Genomic DNA, 19,964 nt, shown 5'->3' with positions numbered 1-19,964 from the left:
CATACCTCCTGGAGGCCAAAAGCCTTGTTGGCCAAGCAGCGAAATCTTCGCTCAAAGCAAAATACGAAAAAGACTTCACGCGGCGTCCGCCACCCATGCGCCGGACAGGACACCGAGGATTCACCGAAAGTCCCAGATTACCACAAGCCGAACCATTGTCAGTCGATACTTTTATTTCCATAAGGTAACTAGGCCACAATTAAAGCGACGTAGCAAGCCAAACGAGGGCCCGCCGCCTACATCCCTAGCTGCCAAGGTTTCATATTGCTATGTATGACATTTTCATAATGACCGCGCCCCTGTGGGTGACATTCCAAGACTATAAATGACACTACAGTGGGAGCGAAATCCGTCAATGATACGGCGCATGTCCAACCTACCCATGCACATTACTGAAACAAGTTAGGGCGGCGGGACCTGTGATGCTGACTGCCGGTATAGTTCAAATTGTCTCGCTGGCTCCAGAAGTCAACCCCATCATGGGAAAGAACTCTCCCTCAGTCTGTGCCCCTAACTGTATTTGCATTGAGTGGTCCTATAATGAAATTAATCAAATTGTGTGCTTGTGTGAGGCGTCTGCGAAGCATGGCTCATGTCGTGGCTGCTCAAACACGTGACATATCCTGTGCTGACCTCGACACTGTGGGACTGTTGTTCAATGGACATGCTCATCTATGGCCTAATATTGGTCAAACAGTGCAGCACACGACAACGGAAATAAATTCCACTGTATCACACCACACTTACGTTGAGGGGGCGGGGACCGAATATGTACCCCCCCTTTGGCTCCTCCCCGCCGGAAGCAGCTACCTGACTGGGGTCTCCCTAGGTCAAGCCCAGGGACACGACCTCCCACCCCTGTGCCTTCCTGTGGCACTAAGGCGGCCGCCCTCAAGGGGGCGGGCCGCTGCGCAACCCCCACCCCGGGCAGCCTTACATTATGCACATAGCATAGTTGACAATTTTGCAGACGTTAGTTTCCTGCGATGCCCGCGGTTAGCGCGGCTTTTTCCATCGCTACGCGTTATCTTGGCCGGCTTGTTAATACCGCGATGTGCGGTTATCGAGCATTTTCATGTTGTTTCCTGAAGGTACGCCTACTTTGCATCTCATTAGCGATGCAAAGCAGGGCGATACCAAAACGGCTGCTAACATGCGCTAATGCATGTTAGTGCCAGCTAGTTATTAGGGCGATGTAATTTTCGCCGCTTTTTTGGCTTTTAAAGCTAAAAAAGCGGCGAAACGGCCCTTGATAATATGCCCCATAGTTTAGTGACATTACAAGGAAACGTTTGTTGCTTTCATCAGTTTGAGTCGTTGGAACAAAGATTGTTGAATGAAGACGTTAAATTGAGTCATATTATAAGAGCAGTTGGTCTACCCAGGCCTTACATAAAATGACATCATTTTAACCTATTTCCCACCACAGGATGTCAACATCTTGAGACAAACTTGGAGGTCGGGCCGTGGGGCATCGGTGCAGCAGCTGCGCCGCTTCTTTCTTCTGCTCTATTTTTTAGCTCACAATGACAAGCAGACAGAGCAGGCCTATGTGTTTGCACTCCTCAAAAGCTAGAACCTCTCTGTGAGAAGTTGGCCTGATGTATGATGTCACTAGTTCTAGTATACACCTTATATCAGTCCAAATACCCTTATGGTGATTGGTTGTAAAGTCAACCTTATAGACCAGCTATCCTAGTGGTAGCATGGACAAGAGAAGTCTTAGGCTAAACTCTGAATGGCATGTGAAGCCAGCTGTGATACCATATATAATCCCTTGAATACCAAATGAAACAGATATATATATAAAATAAAGTGTATTTATTCTAGACAAACCCTCAGCACTCTTTATGAGATTAGAGGTAAGTACAACACAGTCTTATTTATGCATACATTAAGTCACACAGGTAAGTAATACAGTTAGGCCCTAGGGGCCACGCAAACCATATACTAAGTAAGTGGTATAAGGACCACTGTCACGGAAATAGGATAGGCCTAGGCCTAGGGAATCGCTGGGGCTACACTATACTACCAAAGGTTAGGAAGTGGGAGGCCCACGGGATTCAGGTGCAGAGTGGAAACACTCACGCGTAATGCGTATAATCGATAGAAATAGTACAGTTTTGAATTAGATAGATTTAGGACACTTCCGGAGTAGCTAGGAAGTCGAGACTGGAAAACTAGACACTAGGATAGTCACTATCCTGATGAGCACCGGAGTACCCAAGTTACCTAGCCCACAGGCTGCGGGTGCATAGGGGTGAAGTTTCGTCGGGTTTCGTCGTCGACTCCTATGGATGCCTGAAGAAAGATGCTGACAGGCAGTCAGTGAAGAGTGTCCGGTGGATCCCGAGGCTGGGATCAGGAAGAAAGGATACCTGCAAGCAGAGGGGACAGAGTCAAGGTCACTAGCCAGTGACCACGTGGAACCAGGAAGGAACCAGGCGATGTCGTGAAGATTGCAGGTGAAGGTGAAGCTTGTCGCTGCAGCCACGAGGACCAGGGGACGTCGAGGACGACCAGGACCAAGAGGCGAGCTGTCCCACGAAGGCTCTTGCTGTCGGCGGCGTCGAAGTTGGACTAGGACTCACCAAGCCTTGGCAAGCGGAACCCACGAAGAACGGAGGACTTGCTTCTGGTGCAGACCAGGAAGGTCTGGGGTGCTTCTTCTTTGCAGAGAAGCGGGAGCCAGTCTGGAGGAGCCAAACCAGTGCTGAAGATTTCAGGGTGCGTCGTCACAAAGGCCACTAGCCAGCGGGCAAGCAACCGGACAGACGCGGCAAGCAGGAAAATGCAGAAGGGCCCCACGCAGGACTCGTGGAGTGTGGGGGGCTGATCTTCGGTGCAGATGGTGCTTGGGGTTGGGGCTTCTCAATCCCCGGTGCACAACTTCGAGGGTGCCTCAGAAGCTGCGCTTGAAGATACTAGCCACTTTTCCCAGGTAGCCGGTCCCACGTCTCTCGTCGCCTCCACGGATCTCAGCACGGCTGTGGATGTGGATCAGGGTCGGAGAAGTCTGGAAGTCAAGGCTCTGGTCGGGCTCTGCAGTCGGTCCCTCGTAGAACTGGAGCAAAGCAAAGGGTAGTCTCTTGATGGTGCCTGTTTGCACAGGGTAGCCACTCCTTGGCCACAAGGGAGATTCTTCAGTCTTCTTCTTTCATTGAATGTCGAAGGTCTAGAGTTTCTGTTCAAGTTGCAGGTTCAGGGTAATCTAAAGTCTTGAGGCCCAACTCCCACTCTTATACTAATCTGGGGGGCTGGGATACCTGCTAGGTCACGCCTTATGGGTGGGACCTGGGAGGGGGGTGGTTACACCCCCTTCCCTTTGTCCAGTTTCGCGCCAGGACTGGGGCTGGAGTGCCCCAACACCGGTTTGAACTGGACTATGCATGGGACACCTTGTGTGCCCCAGGCATGTCTCATTCCTTTCAGCCCTCCCTGCCCCAATCCACTAAAGTCTGTCTGGGGAGGTGCTAGCACCTCCCCAAGCAGGAAACCTATTGTCCAAGCCTCCCTTGCCGGGATCACTCCCAGCAGCAGGAGGTCAGATTTGTGTCTGTGGCAGCAGCATCCATTTTGTGATGCTGAGGCTTTGGTTAGAGTTAAACAGCAAAGTAGGATTTTAACATGTCTCTCCCTCTAGAAGGGAGGAATAATATCCTCATCACCAGAAATGGTATGGGGGTATTATTCCAAAGTGTTAGACACCTTACACGACATGTTTTGATAAAGCCAAACCATAGTTACCATAACCGTTTAAGATTATAAGGCACTTTAAGAGTATATGGTAGGCTATATCATAGAACAGCTATAAGGACATGGTTCCGAAAGCTGCAGACAGGCTCAGCTCATGCTAGAGCACCATCTCACATGTTACCAAGCACTCTGCCTCCAGGATTGTTAAGGCCTGCCATAGGAGTGGCTGATAGGTACACATGTGTCTATATATAAGGTAGGTATAGGAATACTACACCTAAGCAAGGGGTGTTTACACGACCTTGCCCCAGCTGAGTGATCAGCCAGTTGTGTCTGATTGGAAGGCCAGACCAGGGGTGGCATAATACATGCTGCAGCCCCTGGGAGGCCTAGGGTACACCTATGCCCTGGGTACCTAGGGTACACTGTACAGGGTCCAATAAGGTGATCCTTACCAATTGTGTATGTACCTAGGGTACATGGAGTCCATTTTAAGGAGAGAGCAGACAGCCTGAGACCCTGAATGGCAGGATCTCAGGCCAACTAAGTCAAAAAACCAGCTAGACACTAGGCAAAAAGTTGGGGGTAACCATAGTCAGATATCCACCTTCCTACACTCTCTGCGTGTTTCACACACTCTGAGCCACTGCAGCTTTTTACAAATACCTGACTTGTATTGAACTGTTTCTGATATCTGTTAGCAACAAGTATCCGACAGGTTTTGATCTACTTACTCATGCACGAGAGGTTTTATGGGGCATATCAGCAAGGCGAGGCGATAGAATTATCGCCGCTTTTGCTGCCGTTTTTGGCCAAAAAGCGGCGATAATTTTATCGCCTAATTAGCAAGGCCACGCTAATGCGTGAAAACTTGCTTTAGCGTCGGGATTCCTAACGCCCAGCTTTGCATCTCTAATGAGATGCAAAGTGGGCGTTCCTGACATGACAGGAGAAATGTCGCTAAGCGACATTTCTCCTATCATCAACCCCACGCCATGAAGCATAGCGGAAGGAAAGGTAGCGATAACCCCTGTTATCGCTACTTTCCTTACGCCTGCTTCAGGACTGACTTAGCCATGATATCCTATGGAAGGTGGATATCATGGCTAAGTTTGTGAGTCCCTATCAGCAAGCTAACGCCAAACTTCGTGAGATTATCGCTGGGTTTCCAGCGATAATCTCACGTTAGGCAGTTAGCGTGAGGATTTTTATCGCTTTTGAGAAGCCGGCGATAATTGTCCTAGCGCTAAGTGCGATTAGCGATAATTATCGCCGGTTGTTGCTGATATGCCCCCAAATTTGTTCTTCATGTCTTCACACATGATTGCTCATTCATACGCAAGAGCCACGCACCAAGGTTTGAAGTGTTTTGTGGGACAGGTGATGGTGTGGCATGTATTATATGGCACAGAGCACCTCACTTTGGTGTTCCATCACCTTATAAAAGAGCTTCGGTCTCGTTCTTCTGTGTGATTACGGAACTCCTCAGTGACTTGCGACATCCTTATAATGTGCGGCATGGGGTGCTTTATCTCATCATGTTTACCCCATTCTCTCCTCATAAAAGCCCCATCGCTCCCATTAGATGCATCAATGCCACGGTTGATAGTTCAGGAGCTTGTGTCGCTGAGGTTCACGAAATGTAAGAAATGAAGTTGGGATTAAGGTGAGAGTGGCGATCCTGGTGCACCAGTGAGCAGAGGGCGCTGAGAGCACGGGTTGAGGTGGTGAGAGACGTCAGACATTGGAGGGGTTTAGAAGAGCGTAGGAGCGCGGCTGGAGGAGATCGGTCCCTGTACTACAGAGATTGCACTGGTGGCCCTTGAAGTTTGCCCCAGAATCTGCAGATTGCAAAGTTTTAGGGCTATATCTTTATTTCTTCCAAACTAGAGGATGGAGTCTCGAGTGTGGAATGATCCGCCGCCTGGAAGCACCACTATCGTGTCTGCTCTGTAGAGACAGGTTTAGGGGCTGAATCTTGGGATCTGCTGGTTCATTTGGTCATCAGCCGTCTGATGAATCAGGAAAGGTCTTTGACCATGAAGGAGCCCGGGCACAAGGCAGAGGGTCATCACCTTCAGCACTGGTCGATAAACAGTGATGCGTCTTCGGTGCAGAAGTATTGTGGGTGGTGATCCTCAGTCCAGCAATGAGGCGAGCAGTGTAAATGTGACTTTTGGGAGATTGGCCGTCTTCTTGGCTTAGAAGCCAATTTATATTCCACTTCAGGAGTCAATTCTGCAAATCCTGTCTGGCAGCACCAGGGCATAGATTGAGGCAGAGAATCAAGAAGGCCACGATAGATTGAAGAAGGCATCACTGGAAGAAAGCACATTTTGTGGCCTTGTTTAGCTCGGGATCATTGACATGACTCATACAGTCTTGCCTTTAACACAATGGGGCAGATTTATGATAACTGGCGCATCCCTGCATATCAGCAGGGATGCGCCAGTTATAATGCGCCACAGCTGCGCCACCATGGATGCGCCGCATTTATAATGCGGCGCACCATGGGGCAAAAACGGCACAGATACGTCACGCAACTGTGCCGTAAAAGTGGCGCATTGCTGGAGTTGCGTCGCAAGCGCGACGCAGCTCCAGCAATGTTCTGGGGGGCCCTATCTGTACAATGCTGCGTCAATCCTTACGCCTGCTTCAAGCAGGCGCAGGGTTTTGACGCAGCATGGGCCTAAAAGTGACTGAGTGAAATCTTGTAGATTTCACTCAGCCACTTTTAGGAGGCGTCCCTGCGCCGGAACGCCCCCACCTGCCCTGGAACGCCTACATGTGGCGCAGGGCTTTACAACGTGACGCATCTCCCAGATGCGTCACGTTGTAAATACCCCGCACCATGGCGCAGGATTTGCGCCGCTGCTGCGTCACAAAAGTGACGCAACGGCGGTGCAAAAGTGGCGCAAGTGCAACATAAATCTGCCCCAATGTTTTTACACTAACATAAGAGGAGGGGCAAGGAGCTAGTTTGAGGGAATGAAAAAAGGTCATGTGCCAGTGCTCCTAAGAAAGTCAGTATCAACACAAAAAGGTCACAGTTCCTAAAAGGGGAAGGATAAGTGCTCAACAATCTAATTATGATTGTGAGGCATAAGAGATTGTTTCCAAAAGGTAGCTGGGGTGTGCTCAAGGTGGGAGTATGCCTAGAGGCTGCCAGCGTTACCTGACCGAGCGCTAGTTTCTCGGACACCTCAACAAGGGAGTTTTGCTACCCCCGGCTGCCAGACTTTAATGCTGTTGCGGCCGCCATATTATTAGGAGAGGGTCCACCCACACTGTGAACTCGGACAATACGGTTCTCAGACGCAGTGACGTCCCCTTCATTTTGACCTTAGCTGACGTGGTAGTATAGGGCTTTCCCTAACTCCCAGTCTTTTTATCTCATATATTCCCCTTCACACACGGTCCTGAAGAAGCGCACTAGGATCCATTAGGGACCACAAGGCTGCGTGAAACATGTCGACCAGTATAGACCCTTAACACACCACACACCCACGGTTTGAGAGCTGGCAGGACAACACCTATCCCTCCCCTCCATTTTTAGTTCAAAGAAGAGTCTCCAAACCAGTTCATTATTTTTAATTTACCTCAAGGACCTTTCATTAAAAAAAAATATGAGGTACCAAGAGGTAATTTTATTTTCACTCACTGACACCACTTTGGGCCACCAATCCACATGCACAAATACAGCACCTCCTTGAAAAGATCTCCGACAGAGAGCCCTCTTGAAGGGTCCGTGAGGGACTGCAGTGCCACCCCTACGAGGAGCACCGCCCTATGATGATGCTTACACTTGTATGAGTGTGTGAGGGCACATAACAACAAGGAGGCATACTTCCACCTTGAGCACACCCCAGTTACCTTTTGGAAACAATCCCTTATGCCTCACAATCATAATTAGATTGTTGAGCACTTATCCTTCCCCTTTTAGGAACTGTGACCTTTTTAACACAATGTTGCCTTTCAGTTGTTGCAGATTAACATCTCGCATTTGTCCATCAGAGCAGATGCTGCTTCAGGGCTTGTTGGCAGCTGCACAAAGTCTATGGGCCTCATTAAGAGATTAGTGGCCAGGGATCTCCATCACAAATGTGGAGGATTCCCTACTCCATTTAAAGACTGGGGGAGAGCAAAGTCATCGAGGGTGGAAGCTACTCCGGCTCTGTCAGTGGAAAACTTGGACCAAATACCCCCCTGGTAATGCGACATCATTCGAGTCCCCTCACGCCGCCCGTCCTATTTAAGGTGGGTGTTCTGTCATACTTTTTTTTGTTCCATACCACCAGGGAAAGTTTGGTGGTCACGAGCAGAAACCAAAGTTATGGCCTCCACACACTGGGAGCAAATGGAATGCCAGGGCAAACAAAATCTGAAGAACAAAAAACTTTGCTGAGCGGGTGTTAGACGTAGCTCTTACTCAGCAAAGTCTCAGTGCCTTTTGCAATAGAAGCTGAGCTGGAATCAGAGAGAGAGACGCCTACCTTGAGATCTCTAAGCAGAGTAGTTGGCCTTCTGCAAGGACAGTGAAGTACATCTCTCCACTGCCCTGGTGGGCCAGCACACTGGTCACCATGTTCTATACTGTTCTATACAATGCAAAGTTAGGGGCATATCATCAAGAGGAAGCGATATAATTATCGCTGCTTTAGCGTCCGTTTTCAGGCAAAAAGCGGCGATAATTCTATCGCACTATCAGCAAGCGCACGCTAACGCGTGTTCCTATGCCTCAGCGCCAGTTTCCCTAACGCCCATCTTTGCAATGCCAATGATATGCAAAGTGAGCGTACCCTACTAAAATAACGTGGAAAATGTCGCTAACAGACATTTCTCCAATTATCAAGCAAATCGCTAACCTGTGTAGCGACGAGAAAAGTAGCGCTAACCGCGCTTATTGCAGGTTTCATTGCGCCTGCTTTTAAACTGACCAAGCCATTATAGCCTATGGGTGGTGGATTCTGAGGATGAGACCACCCTGTCCTATCATCAACGTATCGCCTATCGCTGTGCGATTATCGCTGGATTTAGCAGCTATCGCTGGATTTTATCACATTGGAGATAAGCGTTGCTGATAGCACGCTATCTCTGCGATAAAATTCAGTGATAGCCGGCAACAATAATCCTCACGCTATGCATGCTTAGCGATAACTATCGCCGGCTGTTGCTGATATGCCCCTTAGAGAGGCGCAAGCGCAGGATCCGTCATCTGTAAATGACAATGAACAATGACACCAGCAGTCGATGGCGCAATCCGTGTTGTCCAGTTGTAGGATAGCACAGAAAGAAGGGACAGAGAGGAGGTCATGAACAAACAGGAGACTTGGCGTAGAAGAGGGGGAGAGAGAATGAACACACAAGTGAGATTGTGAAGGAGACTGAGAGCAGTAGAGGGGCAGAAGAGAGAGATGTGAGTGGGAAGAGAACAGAAGTCGTGCTTGAGTCCAAAGGCGAAGAAGTACATGACCGGCCCGCGGTGGTAAACGGGGGGAGATAAGTGTGATGTGGAGTAAGGGCGAGAGTGTCAGATGGGTTATGAGCCTTCTAAGGTCTTCCAGAGGGCGCCTGCAAAGGCTCAGCTCGGCTCTCTCCATTCAACTTAGGCCCGGTAGGACTATGTGTGTAGAGTAAGGTTTAATATAAAGATGCCATGTCCCTCTCAAATACAGGGCAGTCTCCTCCGATGGAGCTGGTATAAAAGCATGAGACATGCGAAAAATACGTCTTGTTGTAATATTGGGTTCCTGTGAATTTATTGTTTTACCTCTAAGTTGTTGGTGTGTTAATGATTTTGAACACAAAATAGGGAGCCCTGCTAGGATGTGTGACAGGAACAAATCCCACAGTGTATCTTTTGACCCAGATTCACCACAGACCCCAAACATAGCCCCATGGACTCTAAGGGGCATATCAACAACAACCAGCGATAATTATCGCTGAGCCGATTTTTATCGCTAAGATAGCGTGCTATTAGCAACGCTTATCTCATCAGCCATAAAAATCCTAGCGCAAACTGCCTAACGAAACCCAGCGATAATCTCACGTTACCTTGTTGATAGGGACTCGCAAACGTAACCATGATATCCACCTTCCATAGGATATCATGGCTAAGTCAGTCCTGAAGCAGGCGTACGGAAAGTAGCGATAACAGGGGTTATTACTTTTCCTGATGCTATGCTTCATAGCGTTAGGCTTGCTGATAGGAGAAATGTCGCTTAGCGACATTTCTCCTGTCATGCCAGGTCAGGAACGCCCACTTTGCATCTCATTAGAGATGCAAAGCTGGGCGTTAGGAATCCTGACAACAATGAGTTGAAGACCCTCTTAGGAGCCCAGGGAGAAAGCTTATAAATAACTGTTCTGCTGTTCCTAACACTTGAAATGAGGGGTCCCAGAGCTGCACACAGGCAGGAGGCATCCCACATCCAAGGTCTGCACACTTCAGACATTCTCACCCCAGTGGCATTGTTTAGCGTTTAGTGTAGGGTTGGTGTCTTACGCTTTGTTTAAAAATGTGTACTCATTATTTTCTGTATCACTCATGGATGTTTAATGTGTGTATTCATGTGACAAACCGTTAAAAATGTGTTGGAATTGTGCTTTGTTCTTTTTGATGACAGGACTTAAATGCATCCAAAACATTTTCTCTAAAGGTTTAAAAGATAAGTGCAATAAATCCCACGAGCCTGCGGATTAGCAACATTGGCTCGTCATTTGTTTAACTGTTGAATGGATTTATGCATCCAGATGAATGTTTCCATAGTTACGCATGCCAACCCTAGTTGTCAGAAATGACCTGCAATAAAGTAAAGAGACGCCTGAAGTTTGTTTTAGTAATTCTGTGTTTCTGGAGGAGCCTCTGTCTCTTTAACGTCTTTTGTTCTTTTCTGTTTCTCTTCCACAGCATTGTCCTCACCCAACAAACTTCAGCAGGCAGTTGTGCCCCTGGTGCTGCATCTGGACTGTGAGATGCACTATGGCAGTGCCCTCACTGACACCATGGTTTGTGCTGGAGGTGCCGGCTCTTCTGCCTGCATGGTGCGTATCTCTACTCATGCATCCATTTATAAACAGATAGACATGCATCCATCCATCCTGCGGTTCACAGTCTCTTTCTGACTGCTGGTGGTGGTGAGCAGTCCCATCAAAGTTCTCTCTCTCATTAAACATAGTATGGACAACCTGACGCGAGGGAAACTGTGACGTCACCAACAGTCCTTCTGATGTTGTGGTTTAAGATCGGTGGGGAGTCTCAGGTGTAACATAATGGAGAGGACAAACTGGGAGCGAGCATATGTTCCTGCTTTGGTCCTGAATCTTGGAGCTCTTCACTTTAAGGGCATTACCTTCAGCAGGGGGACGTGGCAAAGATGGCAGCCATATTGAATGGCCTTTAATTGAGGTCCGTGCTCGGGACGAACAACATCCTGTCGAACCCATGTGAACCGACCTGCTGCAGCCGTAATCCGCCCCGGCTGACCTCCCAGAGGGCGGGCCCAACCAAGGTGAGCCACGGCGACGGTGAGATCCCCACACCGTGATTACAAGAGTACTGTGGCGAGCCCATCCACGAGGAGGCCGTAGGACCGCACAGCAGATGCAATGTGAAGACAGCACCAGAATCGTGGGTGGGTTCGTGCTGGAAGACTAGTCCAGCCCACCAGGGGAAGCCCGTGGCACCCGCTGCAGAGCTTGGGGCCACAGTGGCTCTGGACACCACGAACGGCAGCTACTAAATGGTCTAGAGTTACCTGCAGGGGGAGAGCAACTGGGACCCCTCCCCCAAGCATGCGCAAGTGATTGTAGAATATAGGGGGCCCTGGAGCATGCTGCTTCTGTGATAGGGCCAGATGTGCTCTGGAAACCAGTTGCCCTGCCTGCCAGTGTCCATGCTCCCCTAAGGCCTGGACATGCCACACACATCAGAGCCAGCGCACATTGCCCTGAAGCGCTTATTGTGACACGCCACGTATGGGGATTGAGAGTAGGCCATGCATGATCGTCGGGGGCCTAACCACCTAAATACCATGAGGCACACATGAGGCCCTGGTTGTCCGAGACTTCTCAGCAAAAGGTGGGACCCCAACTGTGACCCTATGTGGATTGGTCTGCTCAAGAGCCTCGAAGACGGGGGCCCACATCAGCGTAACACATGTGAAGCCATCCAGCCAGTGACTACTTGGGCCTGCCCTGTGACAGCCAAACCAGGCCGGTGAGCACCATATTACTGAGCGGACACCAGCACCCAGGATGTGAGCGTAGGGGTAGCTCTGACAGCAAGTGTATTGCGCATTCATACAGTGATGCAAAGCCTCGGACATAAGCCGCCCTCAGACACAGTGCCGGAGCTACAGTCACAACTGAGTGCCATGAAAGACGAGTTGGCTTTACTGCACCGGAGAGCAGACAACGCTGAGGGACGATCATGACACAACAACATCCACTTCCAGGGATTCCAGGAACTATCGAAAGGCCTAAGCACTGAACTCTTTATTAAGATCTGTCTGATGAACACCATGCTGGAAATCAAGGTCCCGCAGCTGTTCTCCCTGGAGCAGGCACACCATTACCCTGGCAGGCCACCACCACCTGGGGCGCCACCACAACCACTTATTGCCTGGTTCCTCAATTACTGGATTCATGTTCTGCAGCGTTTCAGCACAAAGTCCCCCTGATGGTACGAGGACACAGACATAGCACCATATCCTGACTTCACCGCCAAGGTAAGCGACTCAGAACTTCCTACACGAAAGCTAAACAGCGTCTCCGGGAGTTGCCGCTGTGGTACGCACTATTCTTCCCTGTGACGTTGAAGGTCATGGATGGCAAGGCCTCCCACATCTTCTCAGTGCCCGAAGATGGACTTGCATCATGGCTCATGCCGCTGCGGAAAATCTAACAGAGAGCAAGTGGGTGGCCCCCCACCCTAACTGCAAGAAATGCAGGAACGCTTGAGCAAGACCTACCCGAGACCAGGCTGCTGCGGAATAAAGCACGAGCAGTGGCGATGGCTTCACAACATAGCACGAATCCTTTCAACCTTCTAAGGACCAACCACATGCTGGGCTCCAGTTTGGAAATAGGAGATTCAGAAGCTTCCAATACAAGCACCACTCATTGTCTGAAATGTACACTATGGTTCACTGATGACTTACTGTGAAAGTCCCCCTACTGCTGAGAACTGCACCTTAACGAGTGGAGGGGAAGTGGCCAGGCCTGCCTCTGTGCAGATGAATGTGTACGCTGCAGCAGATGACATGTGCAGCAGACGCCCACACCCCATACAGACTCCAAGGAGGACTCATTGCAATGTTTTTATTTATCATTTATGAGTTGGGGACTTATGGTTGGGGACGCAGGAGTCCCCTGACCTTGGGGGAGCTTCCGTCCAGACTTGTTGACATACTTGTTCTTGTCACTGCTCTCAAGGAGTTACACTCTGGATTAGACGTTTTGACGCTACAGTTGTTCTTGCTTTACATGGAGTCACTTTCTGGAGCCGCTAGATGCCGTTACGTCATCACTGGAGTGGATGGCCGTAAGGTCAGGGTCACCTGGCGCAGGGGAATGTATGCATGGAACACCAACACATGTGGGCACGACACACGAGACACACGACTACCTTGTAACATGGGGACAAACACACAGTCACACCCCACAATAGAATGTACTAACGTGGAATGTGCGGGGAATGGCCATCCCTGCCAAGGGCTACTGCTTTCATGCCTATCTCAAAAACTGTCACATGCCAAGCAGCAAGAAACACACCTTACACTAGCATAACTGCAAAGGCTCTGCACAAAATGGAGGAGGCAAGTGTACGGCGCATCTGCACCAGCTAATACCTGTGGAATACTCATTCGGATTGCCTGGGGGTCCCGTATGTAGTGGATCACCAAAGGGAGGACATCGGGGGTATTCTGTTATAACAGAATGTAACCTTAAAAGTGCTCCCCACACACTGGCGGTGGTGTGTGCCGCCAACATTAACCAATCGTGCCTGCTGGGCACGCTTTTGAGATCCTTACTCCCCAGTGCTATGGAGGGGGGACTTCAACTGAGTGCCGGATATAGCCCGCAAATGCTCTGTCCCCCCTCATAATGCTGCATGCGGAAGCACAACCCAACACTTCAACAATCGGCTCACACAGTGAGGCATATATGATGGTGGAGGCTTTGGCACCTGCTAGATACTCAATTCTCATTTTTCTCCCCGGTCCATGATATTCACACTCGCCCAGACCTCTTTCTGTGCACTGAACAATTGGGCGCACTAATGCTGCGATCGGAGTACTTGGCACGCACCCTCTCGGATCACTGCACGCTACAGGTGACCGTATACTAGGGTACCCCCCTGGAGGATGCCGACAGAAGCATTAACAGCCCACTATTTAGGGGCGACCTGGTGAAATACGTTGCCCAATATTTTAACTTGAACAAAGGTTCTACCCACTTCTGACCACTAGAGTGGGACGCACATAAAGTGTTCATGTGGGGCCAATGCGAGGCAGCTGCATGGGGGATATTCTGTATCCTACAAGGGAAATTGTTGACTCTAGATATGGAATTGTGGCCTCTGGAAACGGGTGGCAAACCGGCTCATGACAGCCGATAGGGCTTCAACAGATGTGTAAAAAACGCAACAAAGTGGAGGCTTGACTGGGAAAAGTCGATTACTAGCACCGCATATCCACGTAACATGCTGAGGGAGACCTCTTGGGGAGTCTACTAGTTTGGCTGGAAATGGAGGACCAACAGAGGTACCCGGTTGGTACGACTAGGACATACGAGGGATCTCTGATCACAATGCATTGGCCACCAGTGTTGCGTTTCGTGATTAGCATCAATCGCTATCCAGGACGGTGGACACTCCTTCTCTGGGTTTTTCTGAAACTTTCCACTGTCCAAATTGTCCCCCTCTGCAAATAACCGACCTAGATGAACCTCTTCAATCGTGGGAAATATGGGCTGCTAGACGCAGATGGGCTGCCAGTCAAGTATTATGCCACCTTTTCCGGCCTCATTACTTAACATTTATGGGAGAAGTTCAACGAGGCTAGAATGACAGGACACCTCCTGGACTCATTGAGGGAAGCCTTGATCATGGTCCTGCCCGAACCAGGCCGGGACCCATCATACGTCCACTCCTTCGGGCCATTATCGCTGCTGAATTTGGATTATAAAATTTTAGGCAGGGTATGAACGACCAGATTGCTCTCTCTACTTGGTACACTTGCACACGAGGATCAGTCGGGTTCATACCTGGCAGCAGGACCTTCCTCATCAGACGGTTGATACGTCTAATCCAGGACACCCTCCAAGGACCACAGCCGGGTGGCAGTGTCCCTGAACATTAAAAAAGCATTCAACACCTGCAATGGGATTTTCTATTGCTGACCCTTGAATACATGAGATTCGGACCTGGATATCTAGGGTGGAAACGCATACTGTACAAGAGCCCGACAGCGCAAGTTTGGACAGGACAGGAAATATCGGGCAGTTTCACAATTCAGAGGGGCACTAGGCAAGGGTGTCCTCTATCACCGTTGATCTTTGCCCTGGCTGACTTGCGACTTGAGACAACACGCCCACCAATGGGGGACAGAGGAATTGGACACACAACACATCATCTTGATATATGCGGATGGCGCTCTGGTTTTTCTACGGGTGGTGGAACCTTCCTTGCTGGGGCTGATGCTCCTGTGTGATGAGTTTAGGGGCATTTGAGGACTGTGAACTGATACAGGATATAGAGGAAAAGAAAAATATACCGTGGCATGTCATCCATACACCCTTGTCTCCCTCACCTGAACAAAGTGCTATCTCCCCAAGCCACAACCCTACCCCAGCTTGGTTTCACAGGAAACTGTCATACAGAATCTAACAGGAAGCGAACCTGATGACCTCGATCACACGGTAACTCCAAAGCCAATAGCAATACAGACGACCTCCTTAAAAGGTGGAACACAGAAGCAGGAAGAAAGATCCCAACAACCCACAACCCGGAAGCGGAGAAGGACCAGAAACCAAGACCCACCTGGTTCGTTTCTTGGGAGTGGAGAAGAGGAGGTACACAAGGGTTCCCCACTTCGAACCCCAGCCGAAAGGACACTCTGTACCTCACTAAAAGAGGAGAAGAAAAGGCCGACACCCTCTACGGATCACCGTCGTTGCGGCTAGATGGAAGAGAAAGCTCCTGACAGAACCCATGGTACAGGTACAGGGCCGGATCTGGGGCATCCGGGAGGGAAGGATAATTTTCCTCTTCTCTAGAGAACACCCGCGAGGTTGTGTCAAACGCAACCTCAGAAAATACTGCACATATCTTGATTGAGAGATTCTAATTTGTTACTTCCTTTGATGCCTTAGTGACGGTTAACGAAGTCTATGTTTCCTTGACGTACTCCTTTATTTCTATTCTCGTTTTGGAATCTTCATTCTGGCACACTATAACCTTCTCATCACATGTATCGGTTTAACAGAAAGATGAGCGGCAATATAGTCTTAAGAGACGTCCAAATTGCAATGATATTCAATCCACTGTTTTAAGTGTGAGCAGAAAGTTCTTTATTTTATTTTCTTCACCATCAAGTGGGCACAGCCAACGCGTTTCACCCTAAAAGGGCTTCTTCAGGTCACTGTAGTGTGCTGACACTTTTTGTGGATCTCAATAGGAAATGCCAGATCACTGCCGCAATTCTTTGATTCCTCTCAGTATTCCTATTCTTTTTTGTCCTTAGATTGTAGAATTCCTATTCAATCAGTTATCAGCACTTTTTCAGTAGAGACAGGCCCGCGTATGTGGGAAAAAAAGGCATAATTTCAAATGTCATGTTTCTGTGTCAAAGGTTTCTGTAACCGGTTTCTCCAGATCGTAAGTGTCGTCTGACTCTCACCGCTTCCCTTCCTTCCTTAAGGCGTTCCGTGTATCGGTATCTTTGGGGAAGAGAATTCTCCCCATTTATCTTTATTTAAGAAAAGGGACTTACCCCTGGCATCTCTATATCCTTTGAGGCTGTCCAATGTCCAGGGTGTGAAGCACGTTATGCCTGTTCCCTCTGCTGCGGACCCCTAAACGGATCAGGTTTGCCCCAACGGAATTCCATCTTCAGTGGCACTACGACTCATTTAAAAACCTAGGCATCCAGACATACCATTCAGAGAAAGACATAAAAAAGGTTAATGTGGATATGGTGCAAGATCTCTTCGCCAGTTGCTACCCTTTTGGTAATCGCTGCCACTCTCTCTACTGGGCTGGGTGGCGATCTCAAAGATGGCGATGCTAGCCCAGCCGCTTTACTTCTTCGCAGCACTCCCGATCGTACTTCCCTGGTGCTTCTTCCATGAACTTCACAACCTCCTACTGGAACTGATGTTGGGTGAATGCCGCTGGCTGGTGGCTCTCACAACCCTACAATGCCCCCTACTCGAGGGCAGCCTAGGTGCATCCAGCTTTGAGTTGTACTATGCAGCGGCGCAGCTGCAGTGGCCGATGTGCTGGCTTCAGGCATCTATGGGCCCTGAAAAGCAGTTATTTGTGGCATACTAGGGAGGAGGAGTATTTGCACATGGTTTCAGACCCAGACAAGTGCCCACAGTAGGAAACGCGCCAGCTGACAGTGGCACAACTATGCTGGCGCAGATTTGTGCATGGCAAGAAACCCCAATTTCCATACTCCCTTCAAATAGAGGTAAGGCGCCTGCCGAGACATCACAGGGAGGTGCAGATATTGGAAAGTGACCCATGGAGGGGGACGGGGATCACCCAACTAGGAGCCCACTACCAAGGTGGCACCCTTATGTCACTTTATGACATCATGGAAATTTATATAAGAGGTACCAGTCACTTTCTGACATTCCATGTTATACAGCGCGTGTTACATGTCACATGGAATAAGGGAGACGAAGAACCACCTCCATCCCCAAACGTTACATGCACTATTAACATATGGTTCCACACAACATGCCATTACTACACTCTACACATCCCTCAAATCCAGCCCCATATGCGGATGGGGTGCGGACCAAGTGGAACGGTGTCTGCCGCAACCACTCTCGGACAAGGCCTGGTCCAAGACACTTCAGCAGGTGGAAGAGGGATCTCGCAACCAGTGTTCCCTGTGCCACTCTTGGACAAGGCCTGGTCCAAGGCACTTCAGCAGGTGGAAGAGGGATCTCGCAACCAGTGTCCCCTGTGCCACTCTCGGACAAGGCCTGGTCCAAGGCACTTCAGCAGGTGGAAGAGGGATCTCCCAACCAGTGTTCCCTGTGCCACTCTCGGACAAGACCTGGTCCAAGGCACTTCAGCAGGTGAAAGAGGGATCGCCCAACCAGTGTTCCCTGTGCCACTCTCGGACAAGGCCTGCTCCAAGGCACTTCAGCAGGTGGAAGAGGGATCTCGCAACCAGTGTTCCATGTGCCACTCTCGGACAAGGCCTGGTCCAAGGCACTTCAGCAGGTGGAAGAGGGATCTTGCAACCAGTGTTCTCTGTGCCACTCTCGGACAAGGCCTGGTCCAAGGCACTTCAGCAGGTGGAAAGGGATCTCGCAAGTCGCAACCCTAGATTTCGCTTCATGCAATTTAACTATGCACATCATGCCTTCTCTCTCCGCAACGTATTAGGCGTTTGTTTTCAACCCTGGAACGCTGGATTCTACCACTTGGTATGGGAGTGCAGTATGATGCAAGTGGTCTGGCATGAGATCACCACTATCGTTGCCAAACTTGCAGACTGCCCCCTCGCCCCTGCCTATTGGGTCTTTGCCCCAAAGCCAAGAGAGACAAACATTTTCACAGGTTCAATGACCTTGCATTCGTCCTGCTTTAACGACAAATAGCAATGTCATGGAAGGCACTCACGGCCCCAGACCCCCAATGGTCAACCACATTACTTACATGGGCATGCGCACAAGCAAGTACCCTTAAGCTTCTCCGGATGGGGGAAACACTAGAACAGGCAGTGAATGCTGGGAAACCTCTCACTAACATTGAGGTGAAAAACTGCACGCGCCCATCCTGAAGCACATTCTACTTTACGTAGCCAGGGAACCTTTCTAAACCAGGATGTGGGCTTTCTAGCCCTGGGAATACCAGCGGGCGAGGATCCACTCGCTGATGGATGCCAGCCCATCCACTTCTGCTCCTGGGGCGCCCCAATCACAGCGAACATGAGAGGCCCAAGGGGCAGAGCACAGCAAACATAATGGAAGCAAGCACCAACCTGGTCACCGACACACAAGGATGCCCCCCATGCCGACTCCCCGAATCAGCCCACAAGTGGAGGCGCCCCACCACTCGAGGCGGCGCCCATAATATTCCATTGGATACAAATCCTGAAGAAGAGAAGGTTACCAGGGGGCCTCAGTAATTACACATTATGTGCACCACCCACTTCATGAACACACTTCATGGTTGCAAGGGTTACGGTCAAGTTTCCTTTGTATTGTTGAATCATCGTGATATGCTCTCTGTTCTGGGCAACCTCGAACGAACATATTGCTATGTCCATGCTAAAGCATTGTTTTTTCTTTCATGTGAAAAATCTATAAAAATATATAAAAGTCATTCCCTCCAGCAAGCGTGATGTCATGAATTTTGTATGAATGTATCTGTAAAAGAAACCTCCAGAGAACGCCTGGTCTCCAGGATTCAAGGAGCTCGCTTGTGACCTTTCTCCTGTTCTCTTGCTTGCAGGGTGACATTGGTGGCCCTCTGGTCTGTGAAAGATACGGCGCCTGGTACCTGATTGGTGTGTCTTCCTTCACCAGTCCCGCCTGCTCGTCCTCTGTGCCAGCTGTCTACTCTGCAGTGACAGCCTTTCGACAGTGGATTGACGAGATCGTGATTGGCCACTAAGTGGACCCCGACACTCAACTGTTTACTGTTTCTTAATTCAGAAGTACTCGATGCTGGGCATGTTGTGTGATCTGTCTTTGTACAGCTATTCGACTTAAATATACAAACCTGCAAGATCTCAATTTTGAGTTTGCGCTTTTTTTCTCCATTTCTTATATTTCCAGCTTTTCCAGTTTGAGAATTAGTGTCTGGAAAGTGTATTATGCATTCAGCATTCAGGTAACGCTTCAGCACAAAGGCTTCCCTGGGCACTAATGCCCCCCCCCACCCTGCGTTAAACGCAGAGCAGGTGGGGCTATAGAATGGCTACAGAGGGGGGGGGGACATCGAGCCAGAAAAGCGAGATGGAGTGGCAGGAGCTTCAAGACTTGGCCAGTCACGGGTATCACGAGAGACAATAAAAGAG

The 19,964-nt window shown here is 49.6% G+C and overlaps 1 protein-coding gene across 1 annotated transcript in view; it reads left to right on the top strand.

Moving 5' to 3' along the window:
- LOC146813609 (chymotrypsinogen B-like) overlaps positions 1 to 19,680 on the top strand; it is a 79,744-nt gene extending 60,064 nt beyond the window's left edge. Inside the window, exons 6-7 of the mRNA XM_085610089.1 lie at positions 10,607 to 10,740; positions 19,397 to 19,680. Coding sequence (XP_085466215.1) covers positions 10,607 to 10,740; positions 19,397 to 19,558 — 296 coding nt within the window. The 3' untranslated portion in view covers positions 19,559 to 19,680. The remainder of the gene's footprint in view (positions 1 to 10,606; positions 10,741 to 19,396) is intronic.
- The last annotated feature ends 284 nt before the right edge of the window (positions 19,681 to 19,964 follow it).

This window comes from Triturus cristatus, chromosome 6 (genome assembly GCF_964204655.1).
Source record: "Triturus cristatus chromosome 6, aTriCri1.1, whole genome shotgun sequence".
Classification (NCBI taxonomy): Eukaryota; Metazoa; Chordata; class Amphibia; order Caudata; family Salamandridae; genus Triturus; species Triturus cristatus.
The sequence above is the reverse complement of the archived record's forward strand: the minus strand, read 5'-3'. Positions and strand labels throughout refer to the sequence as shown.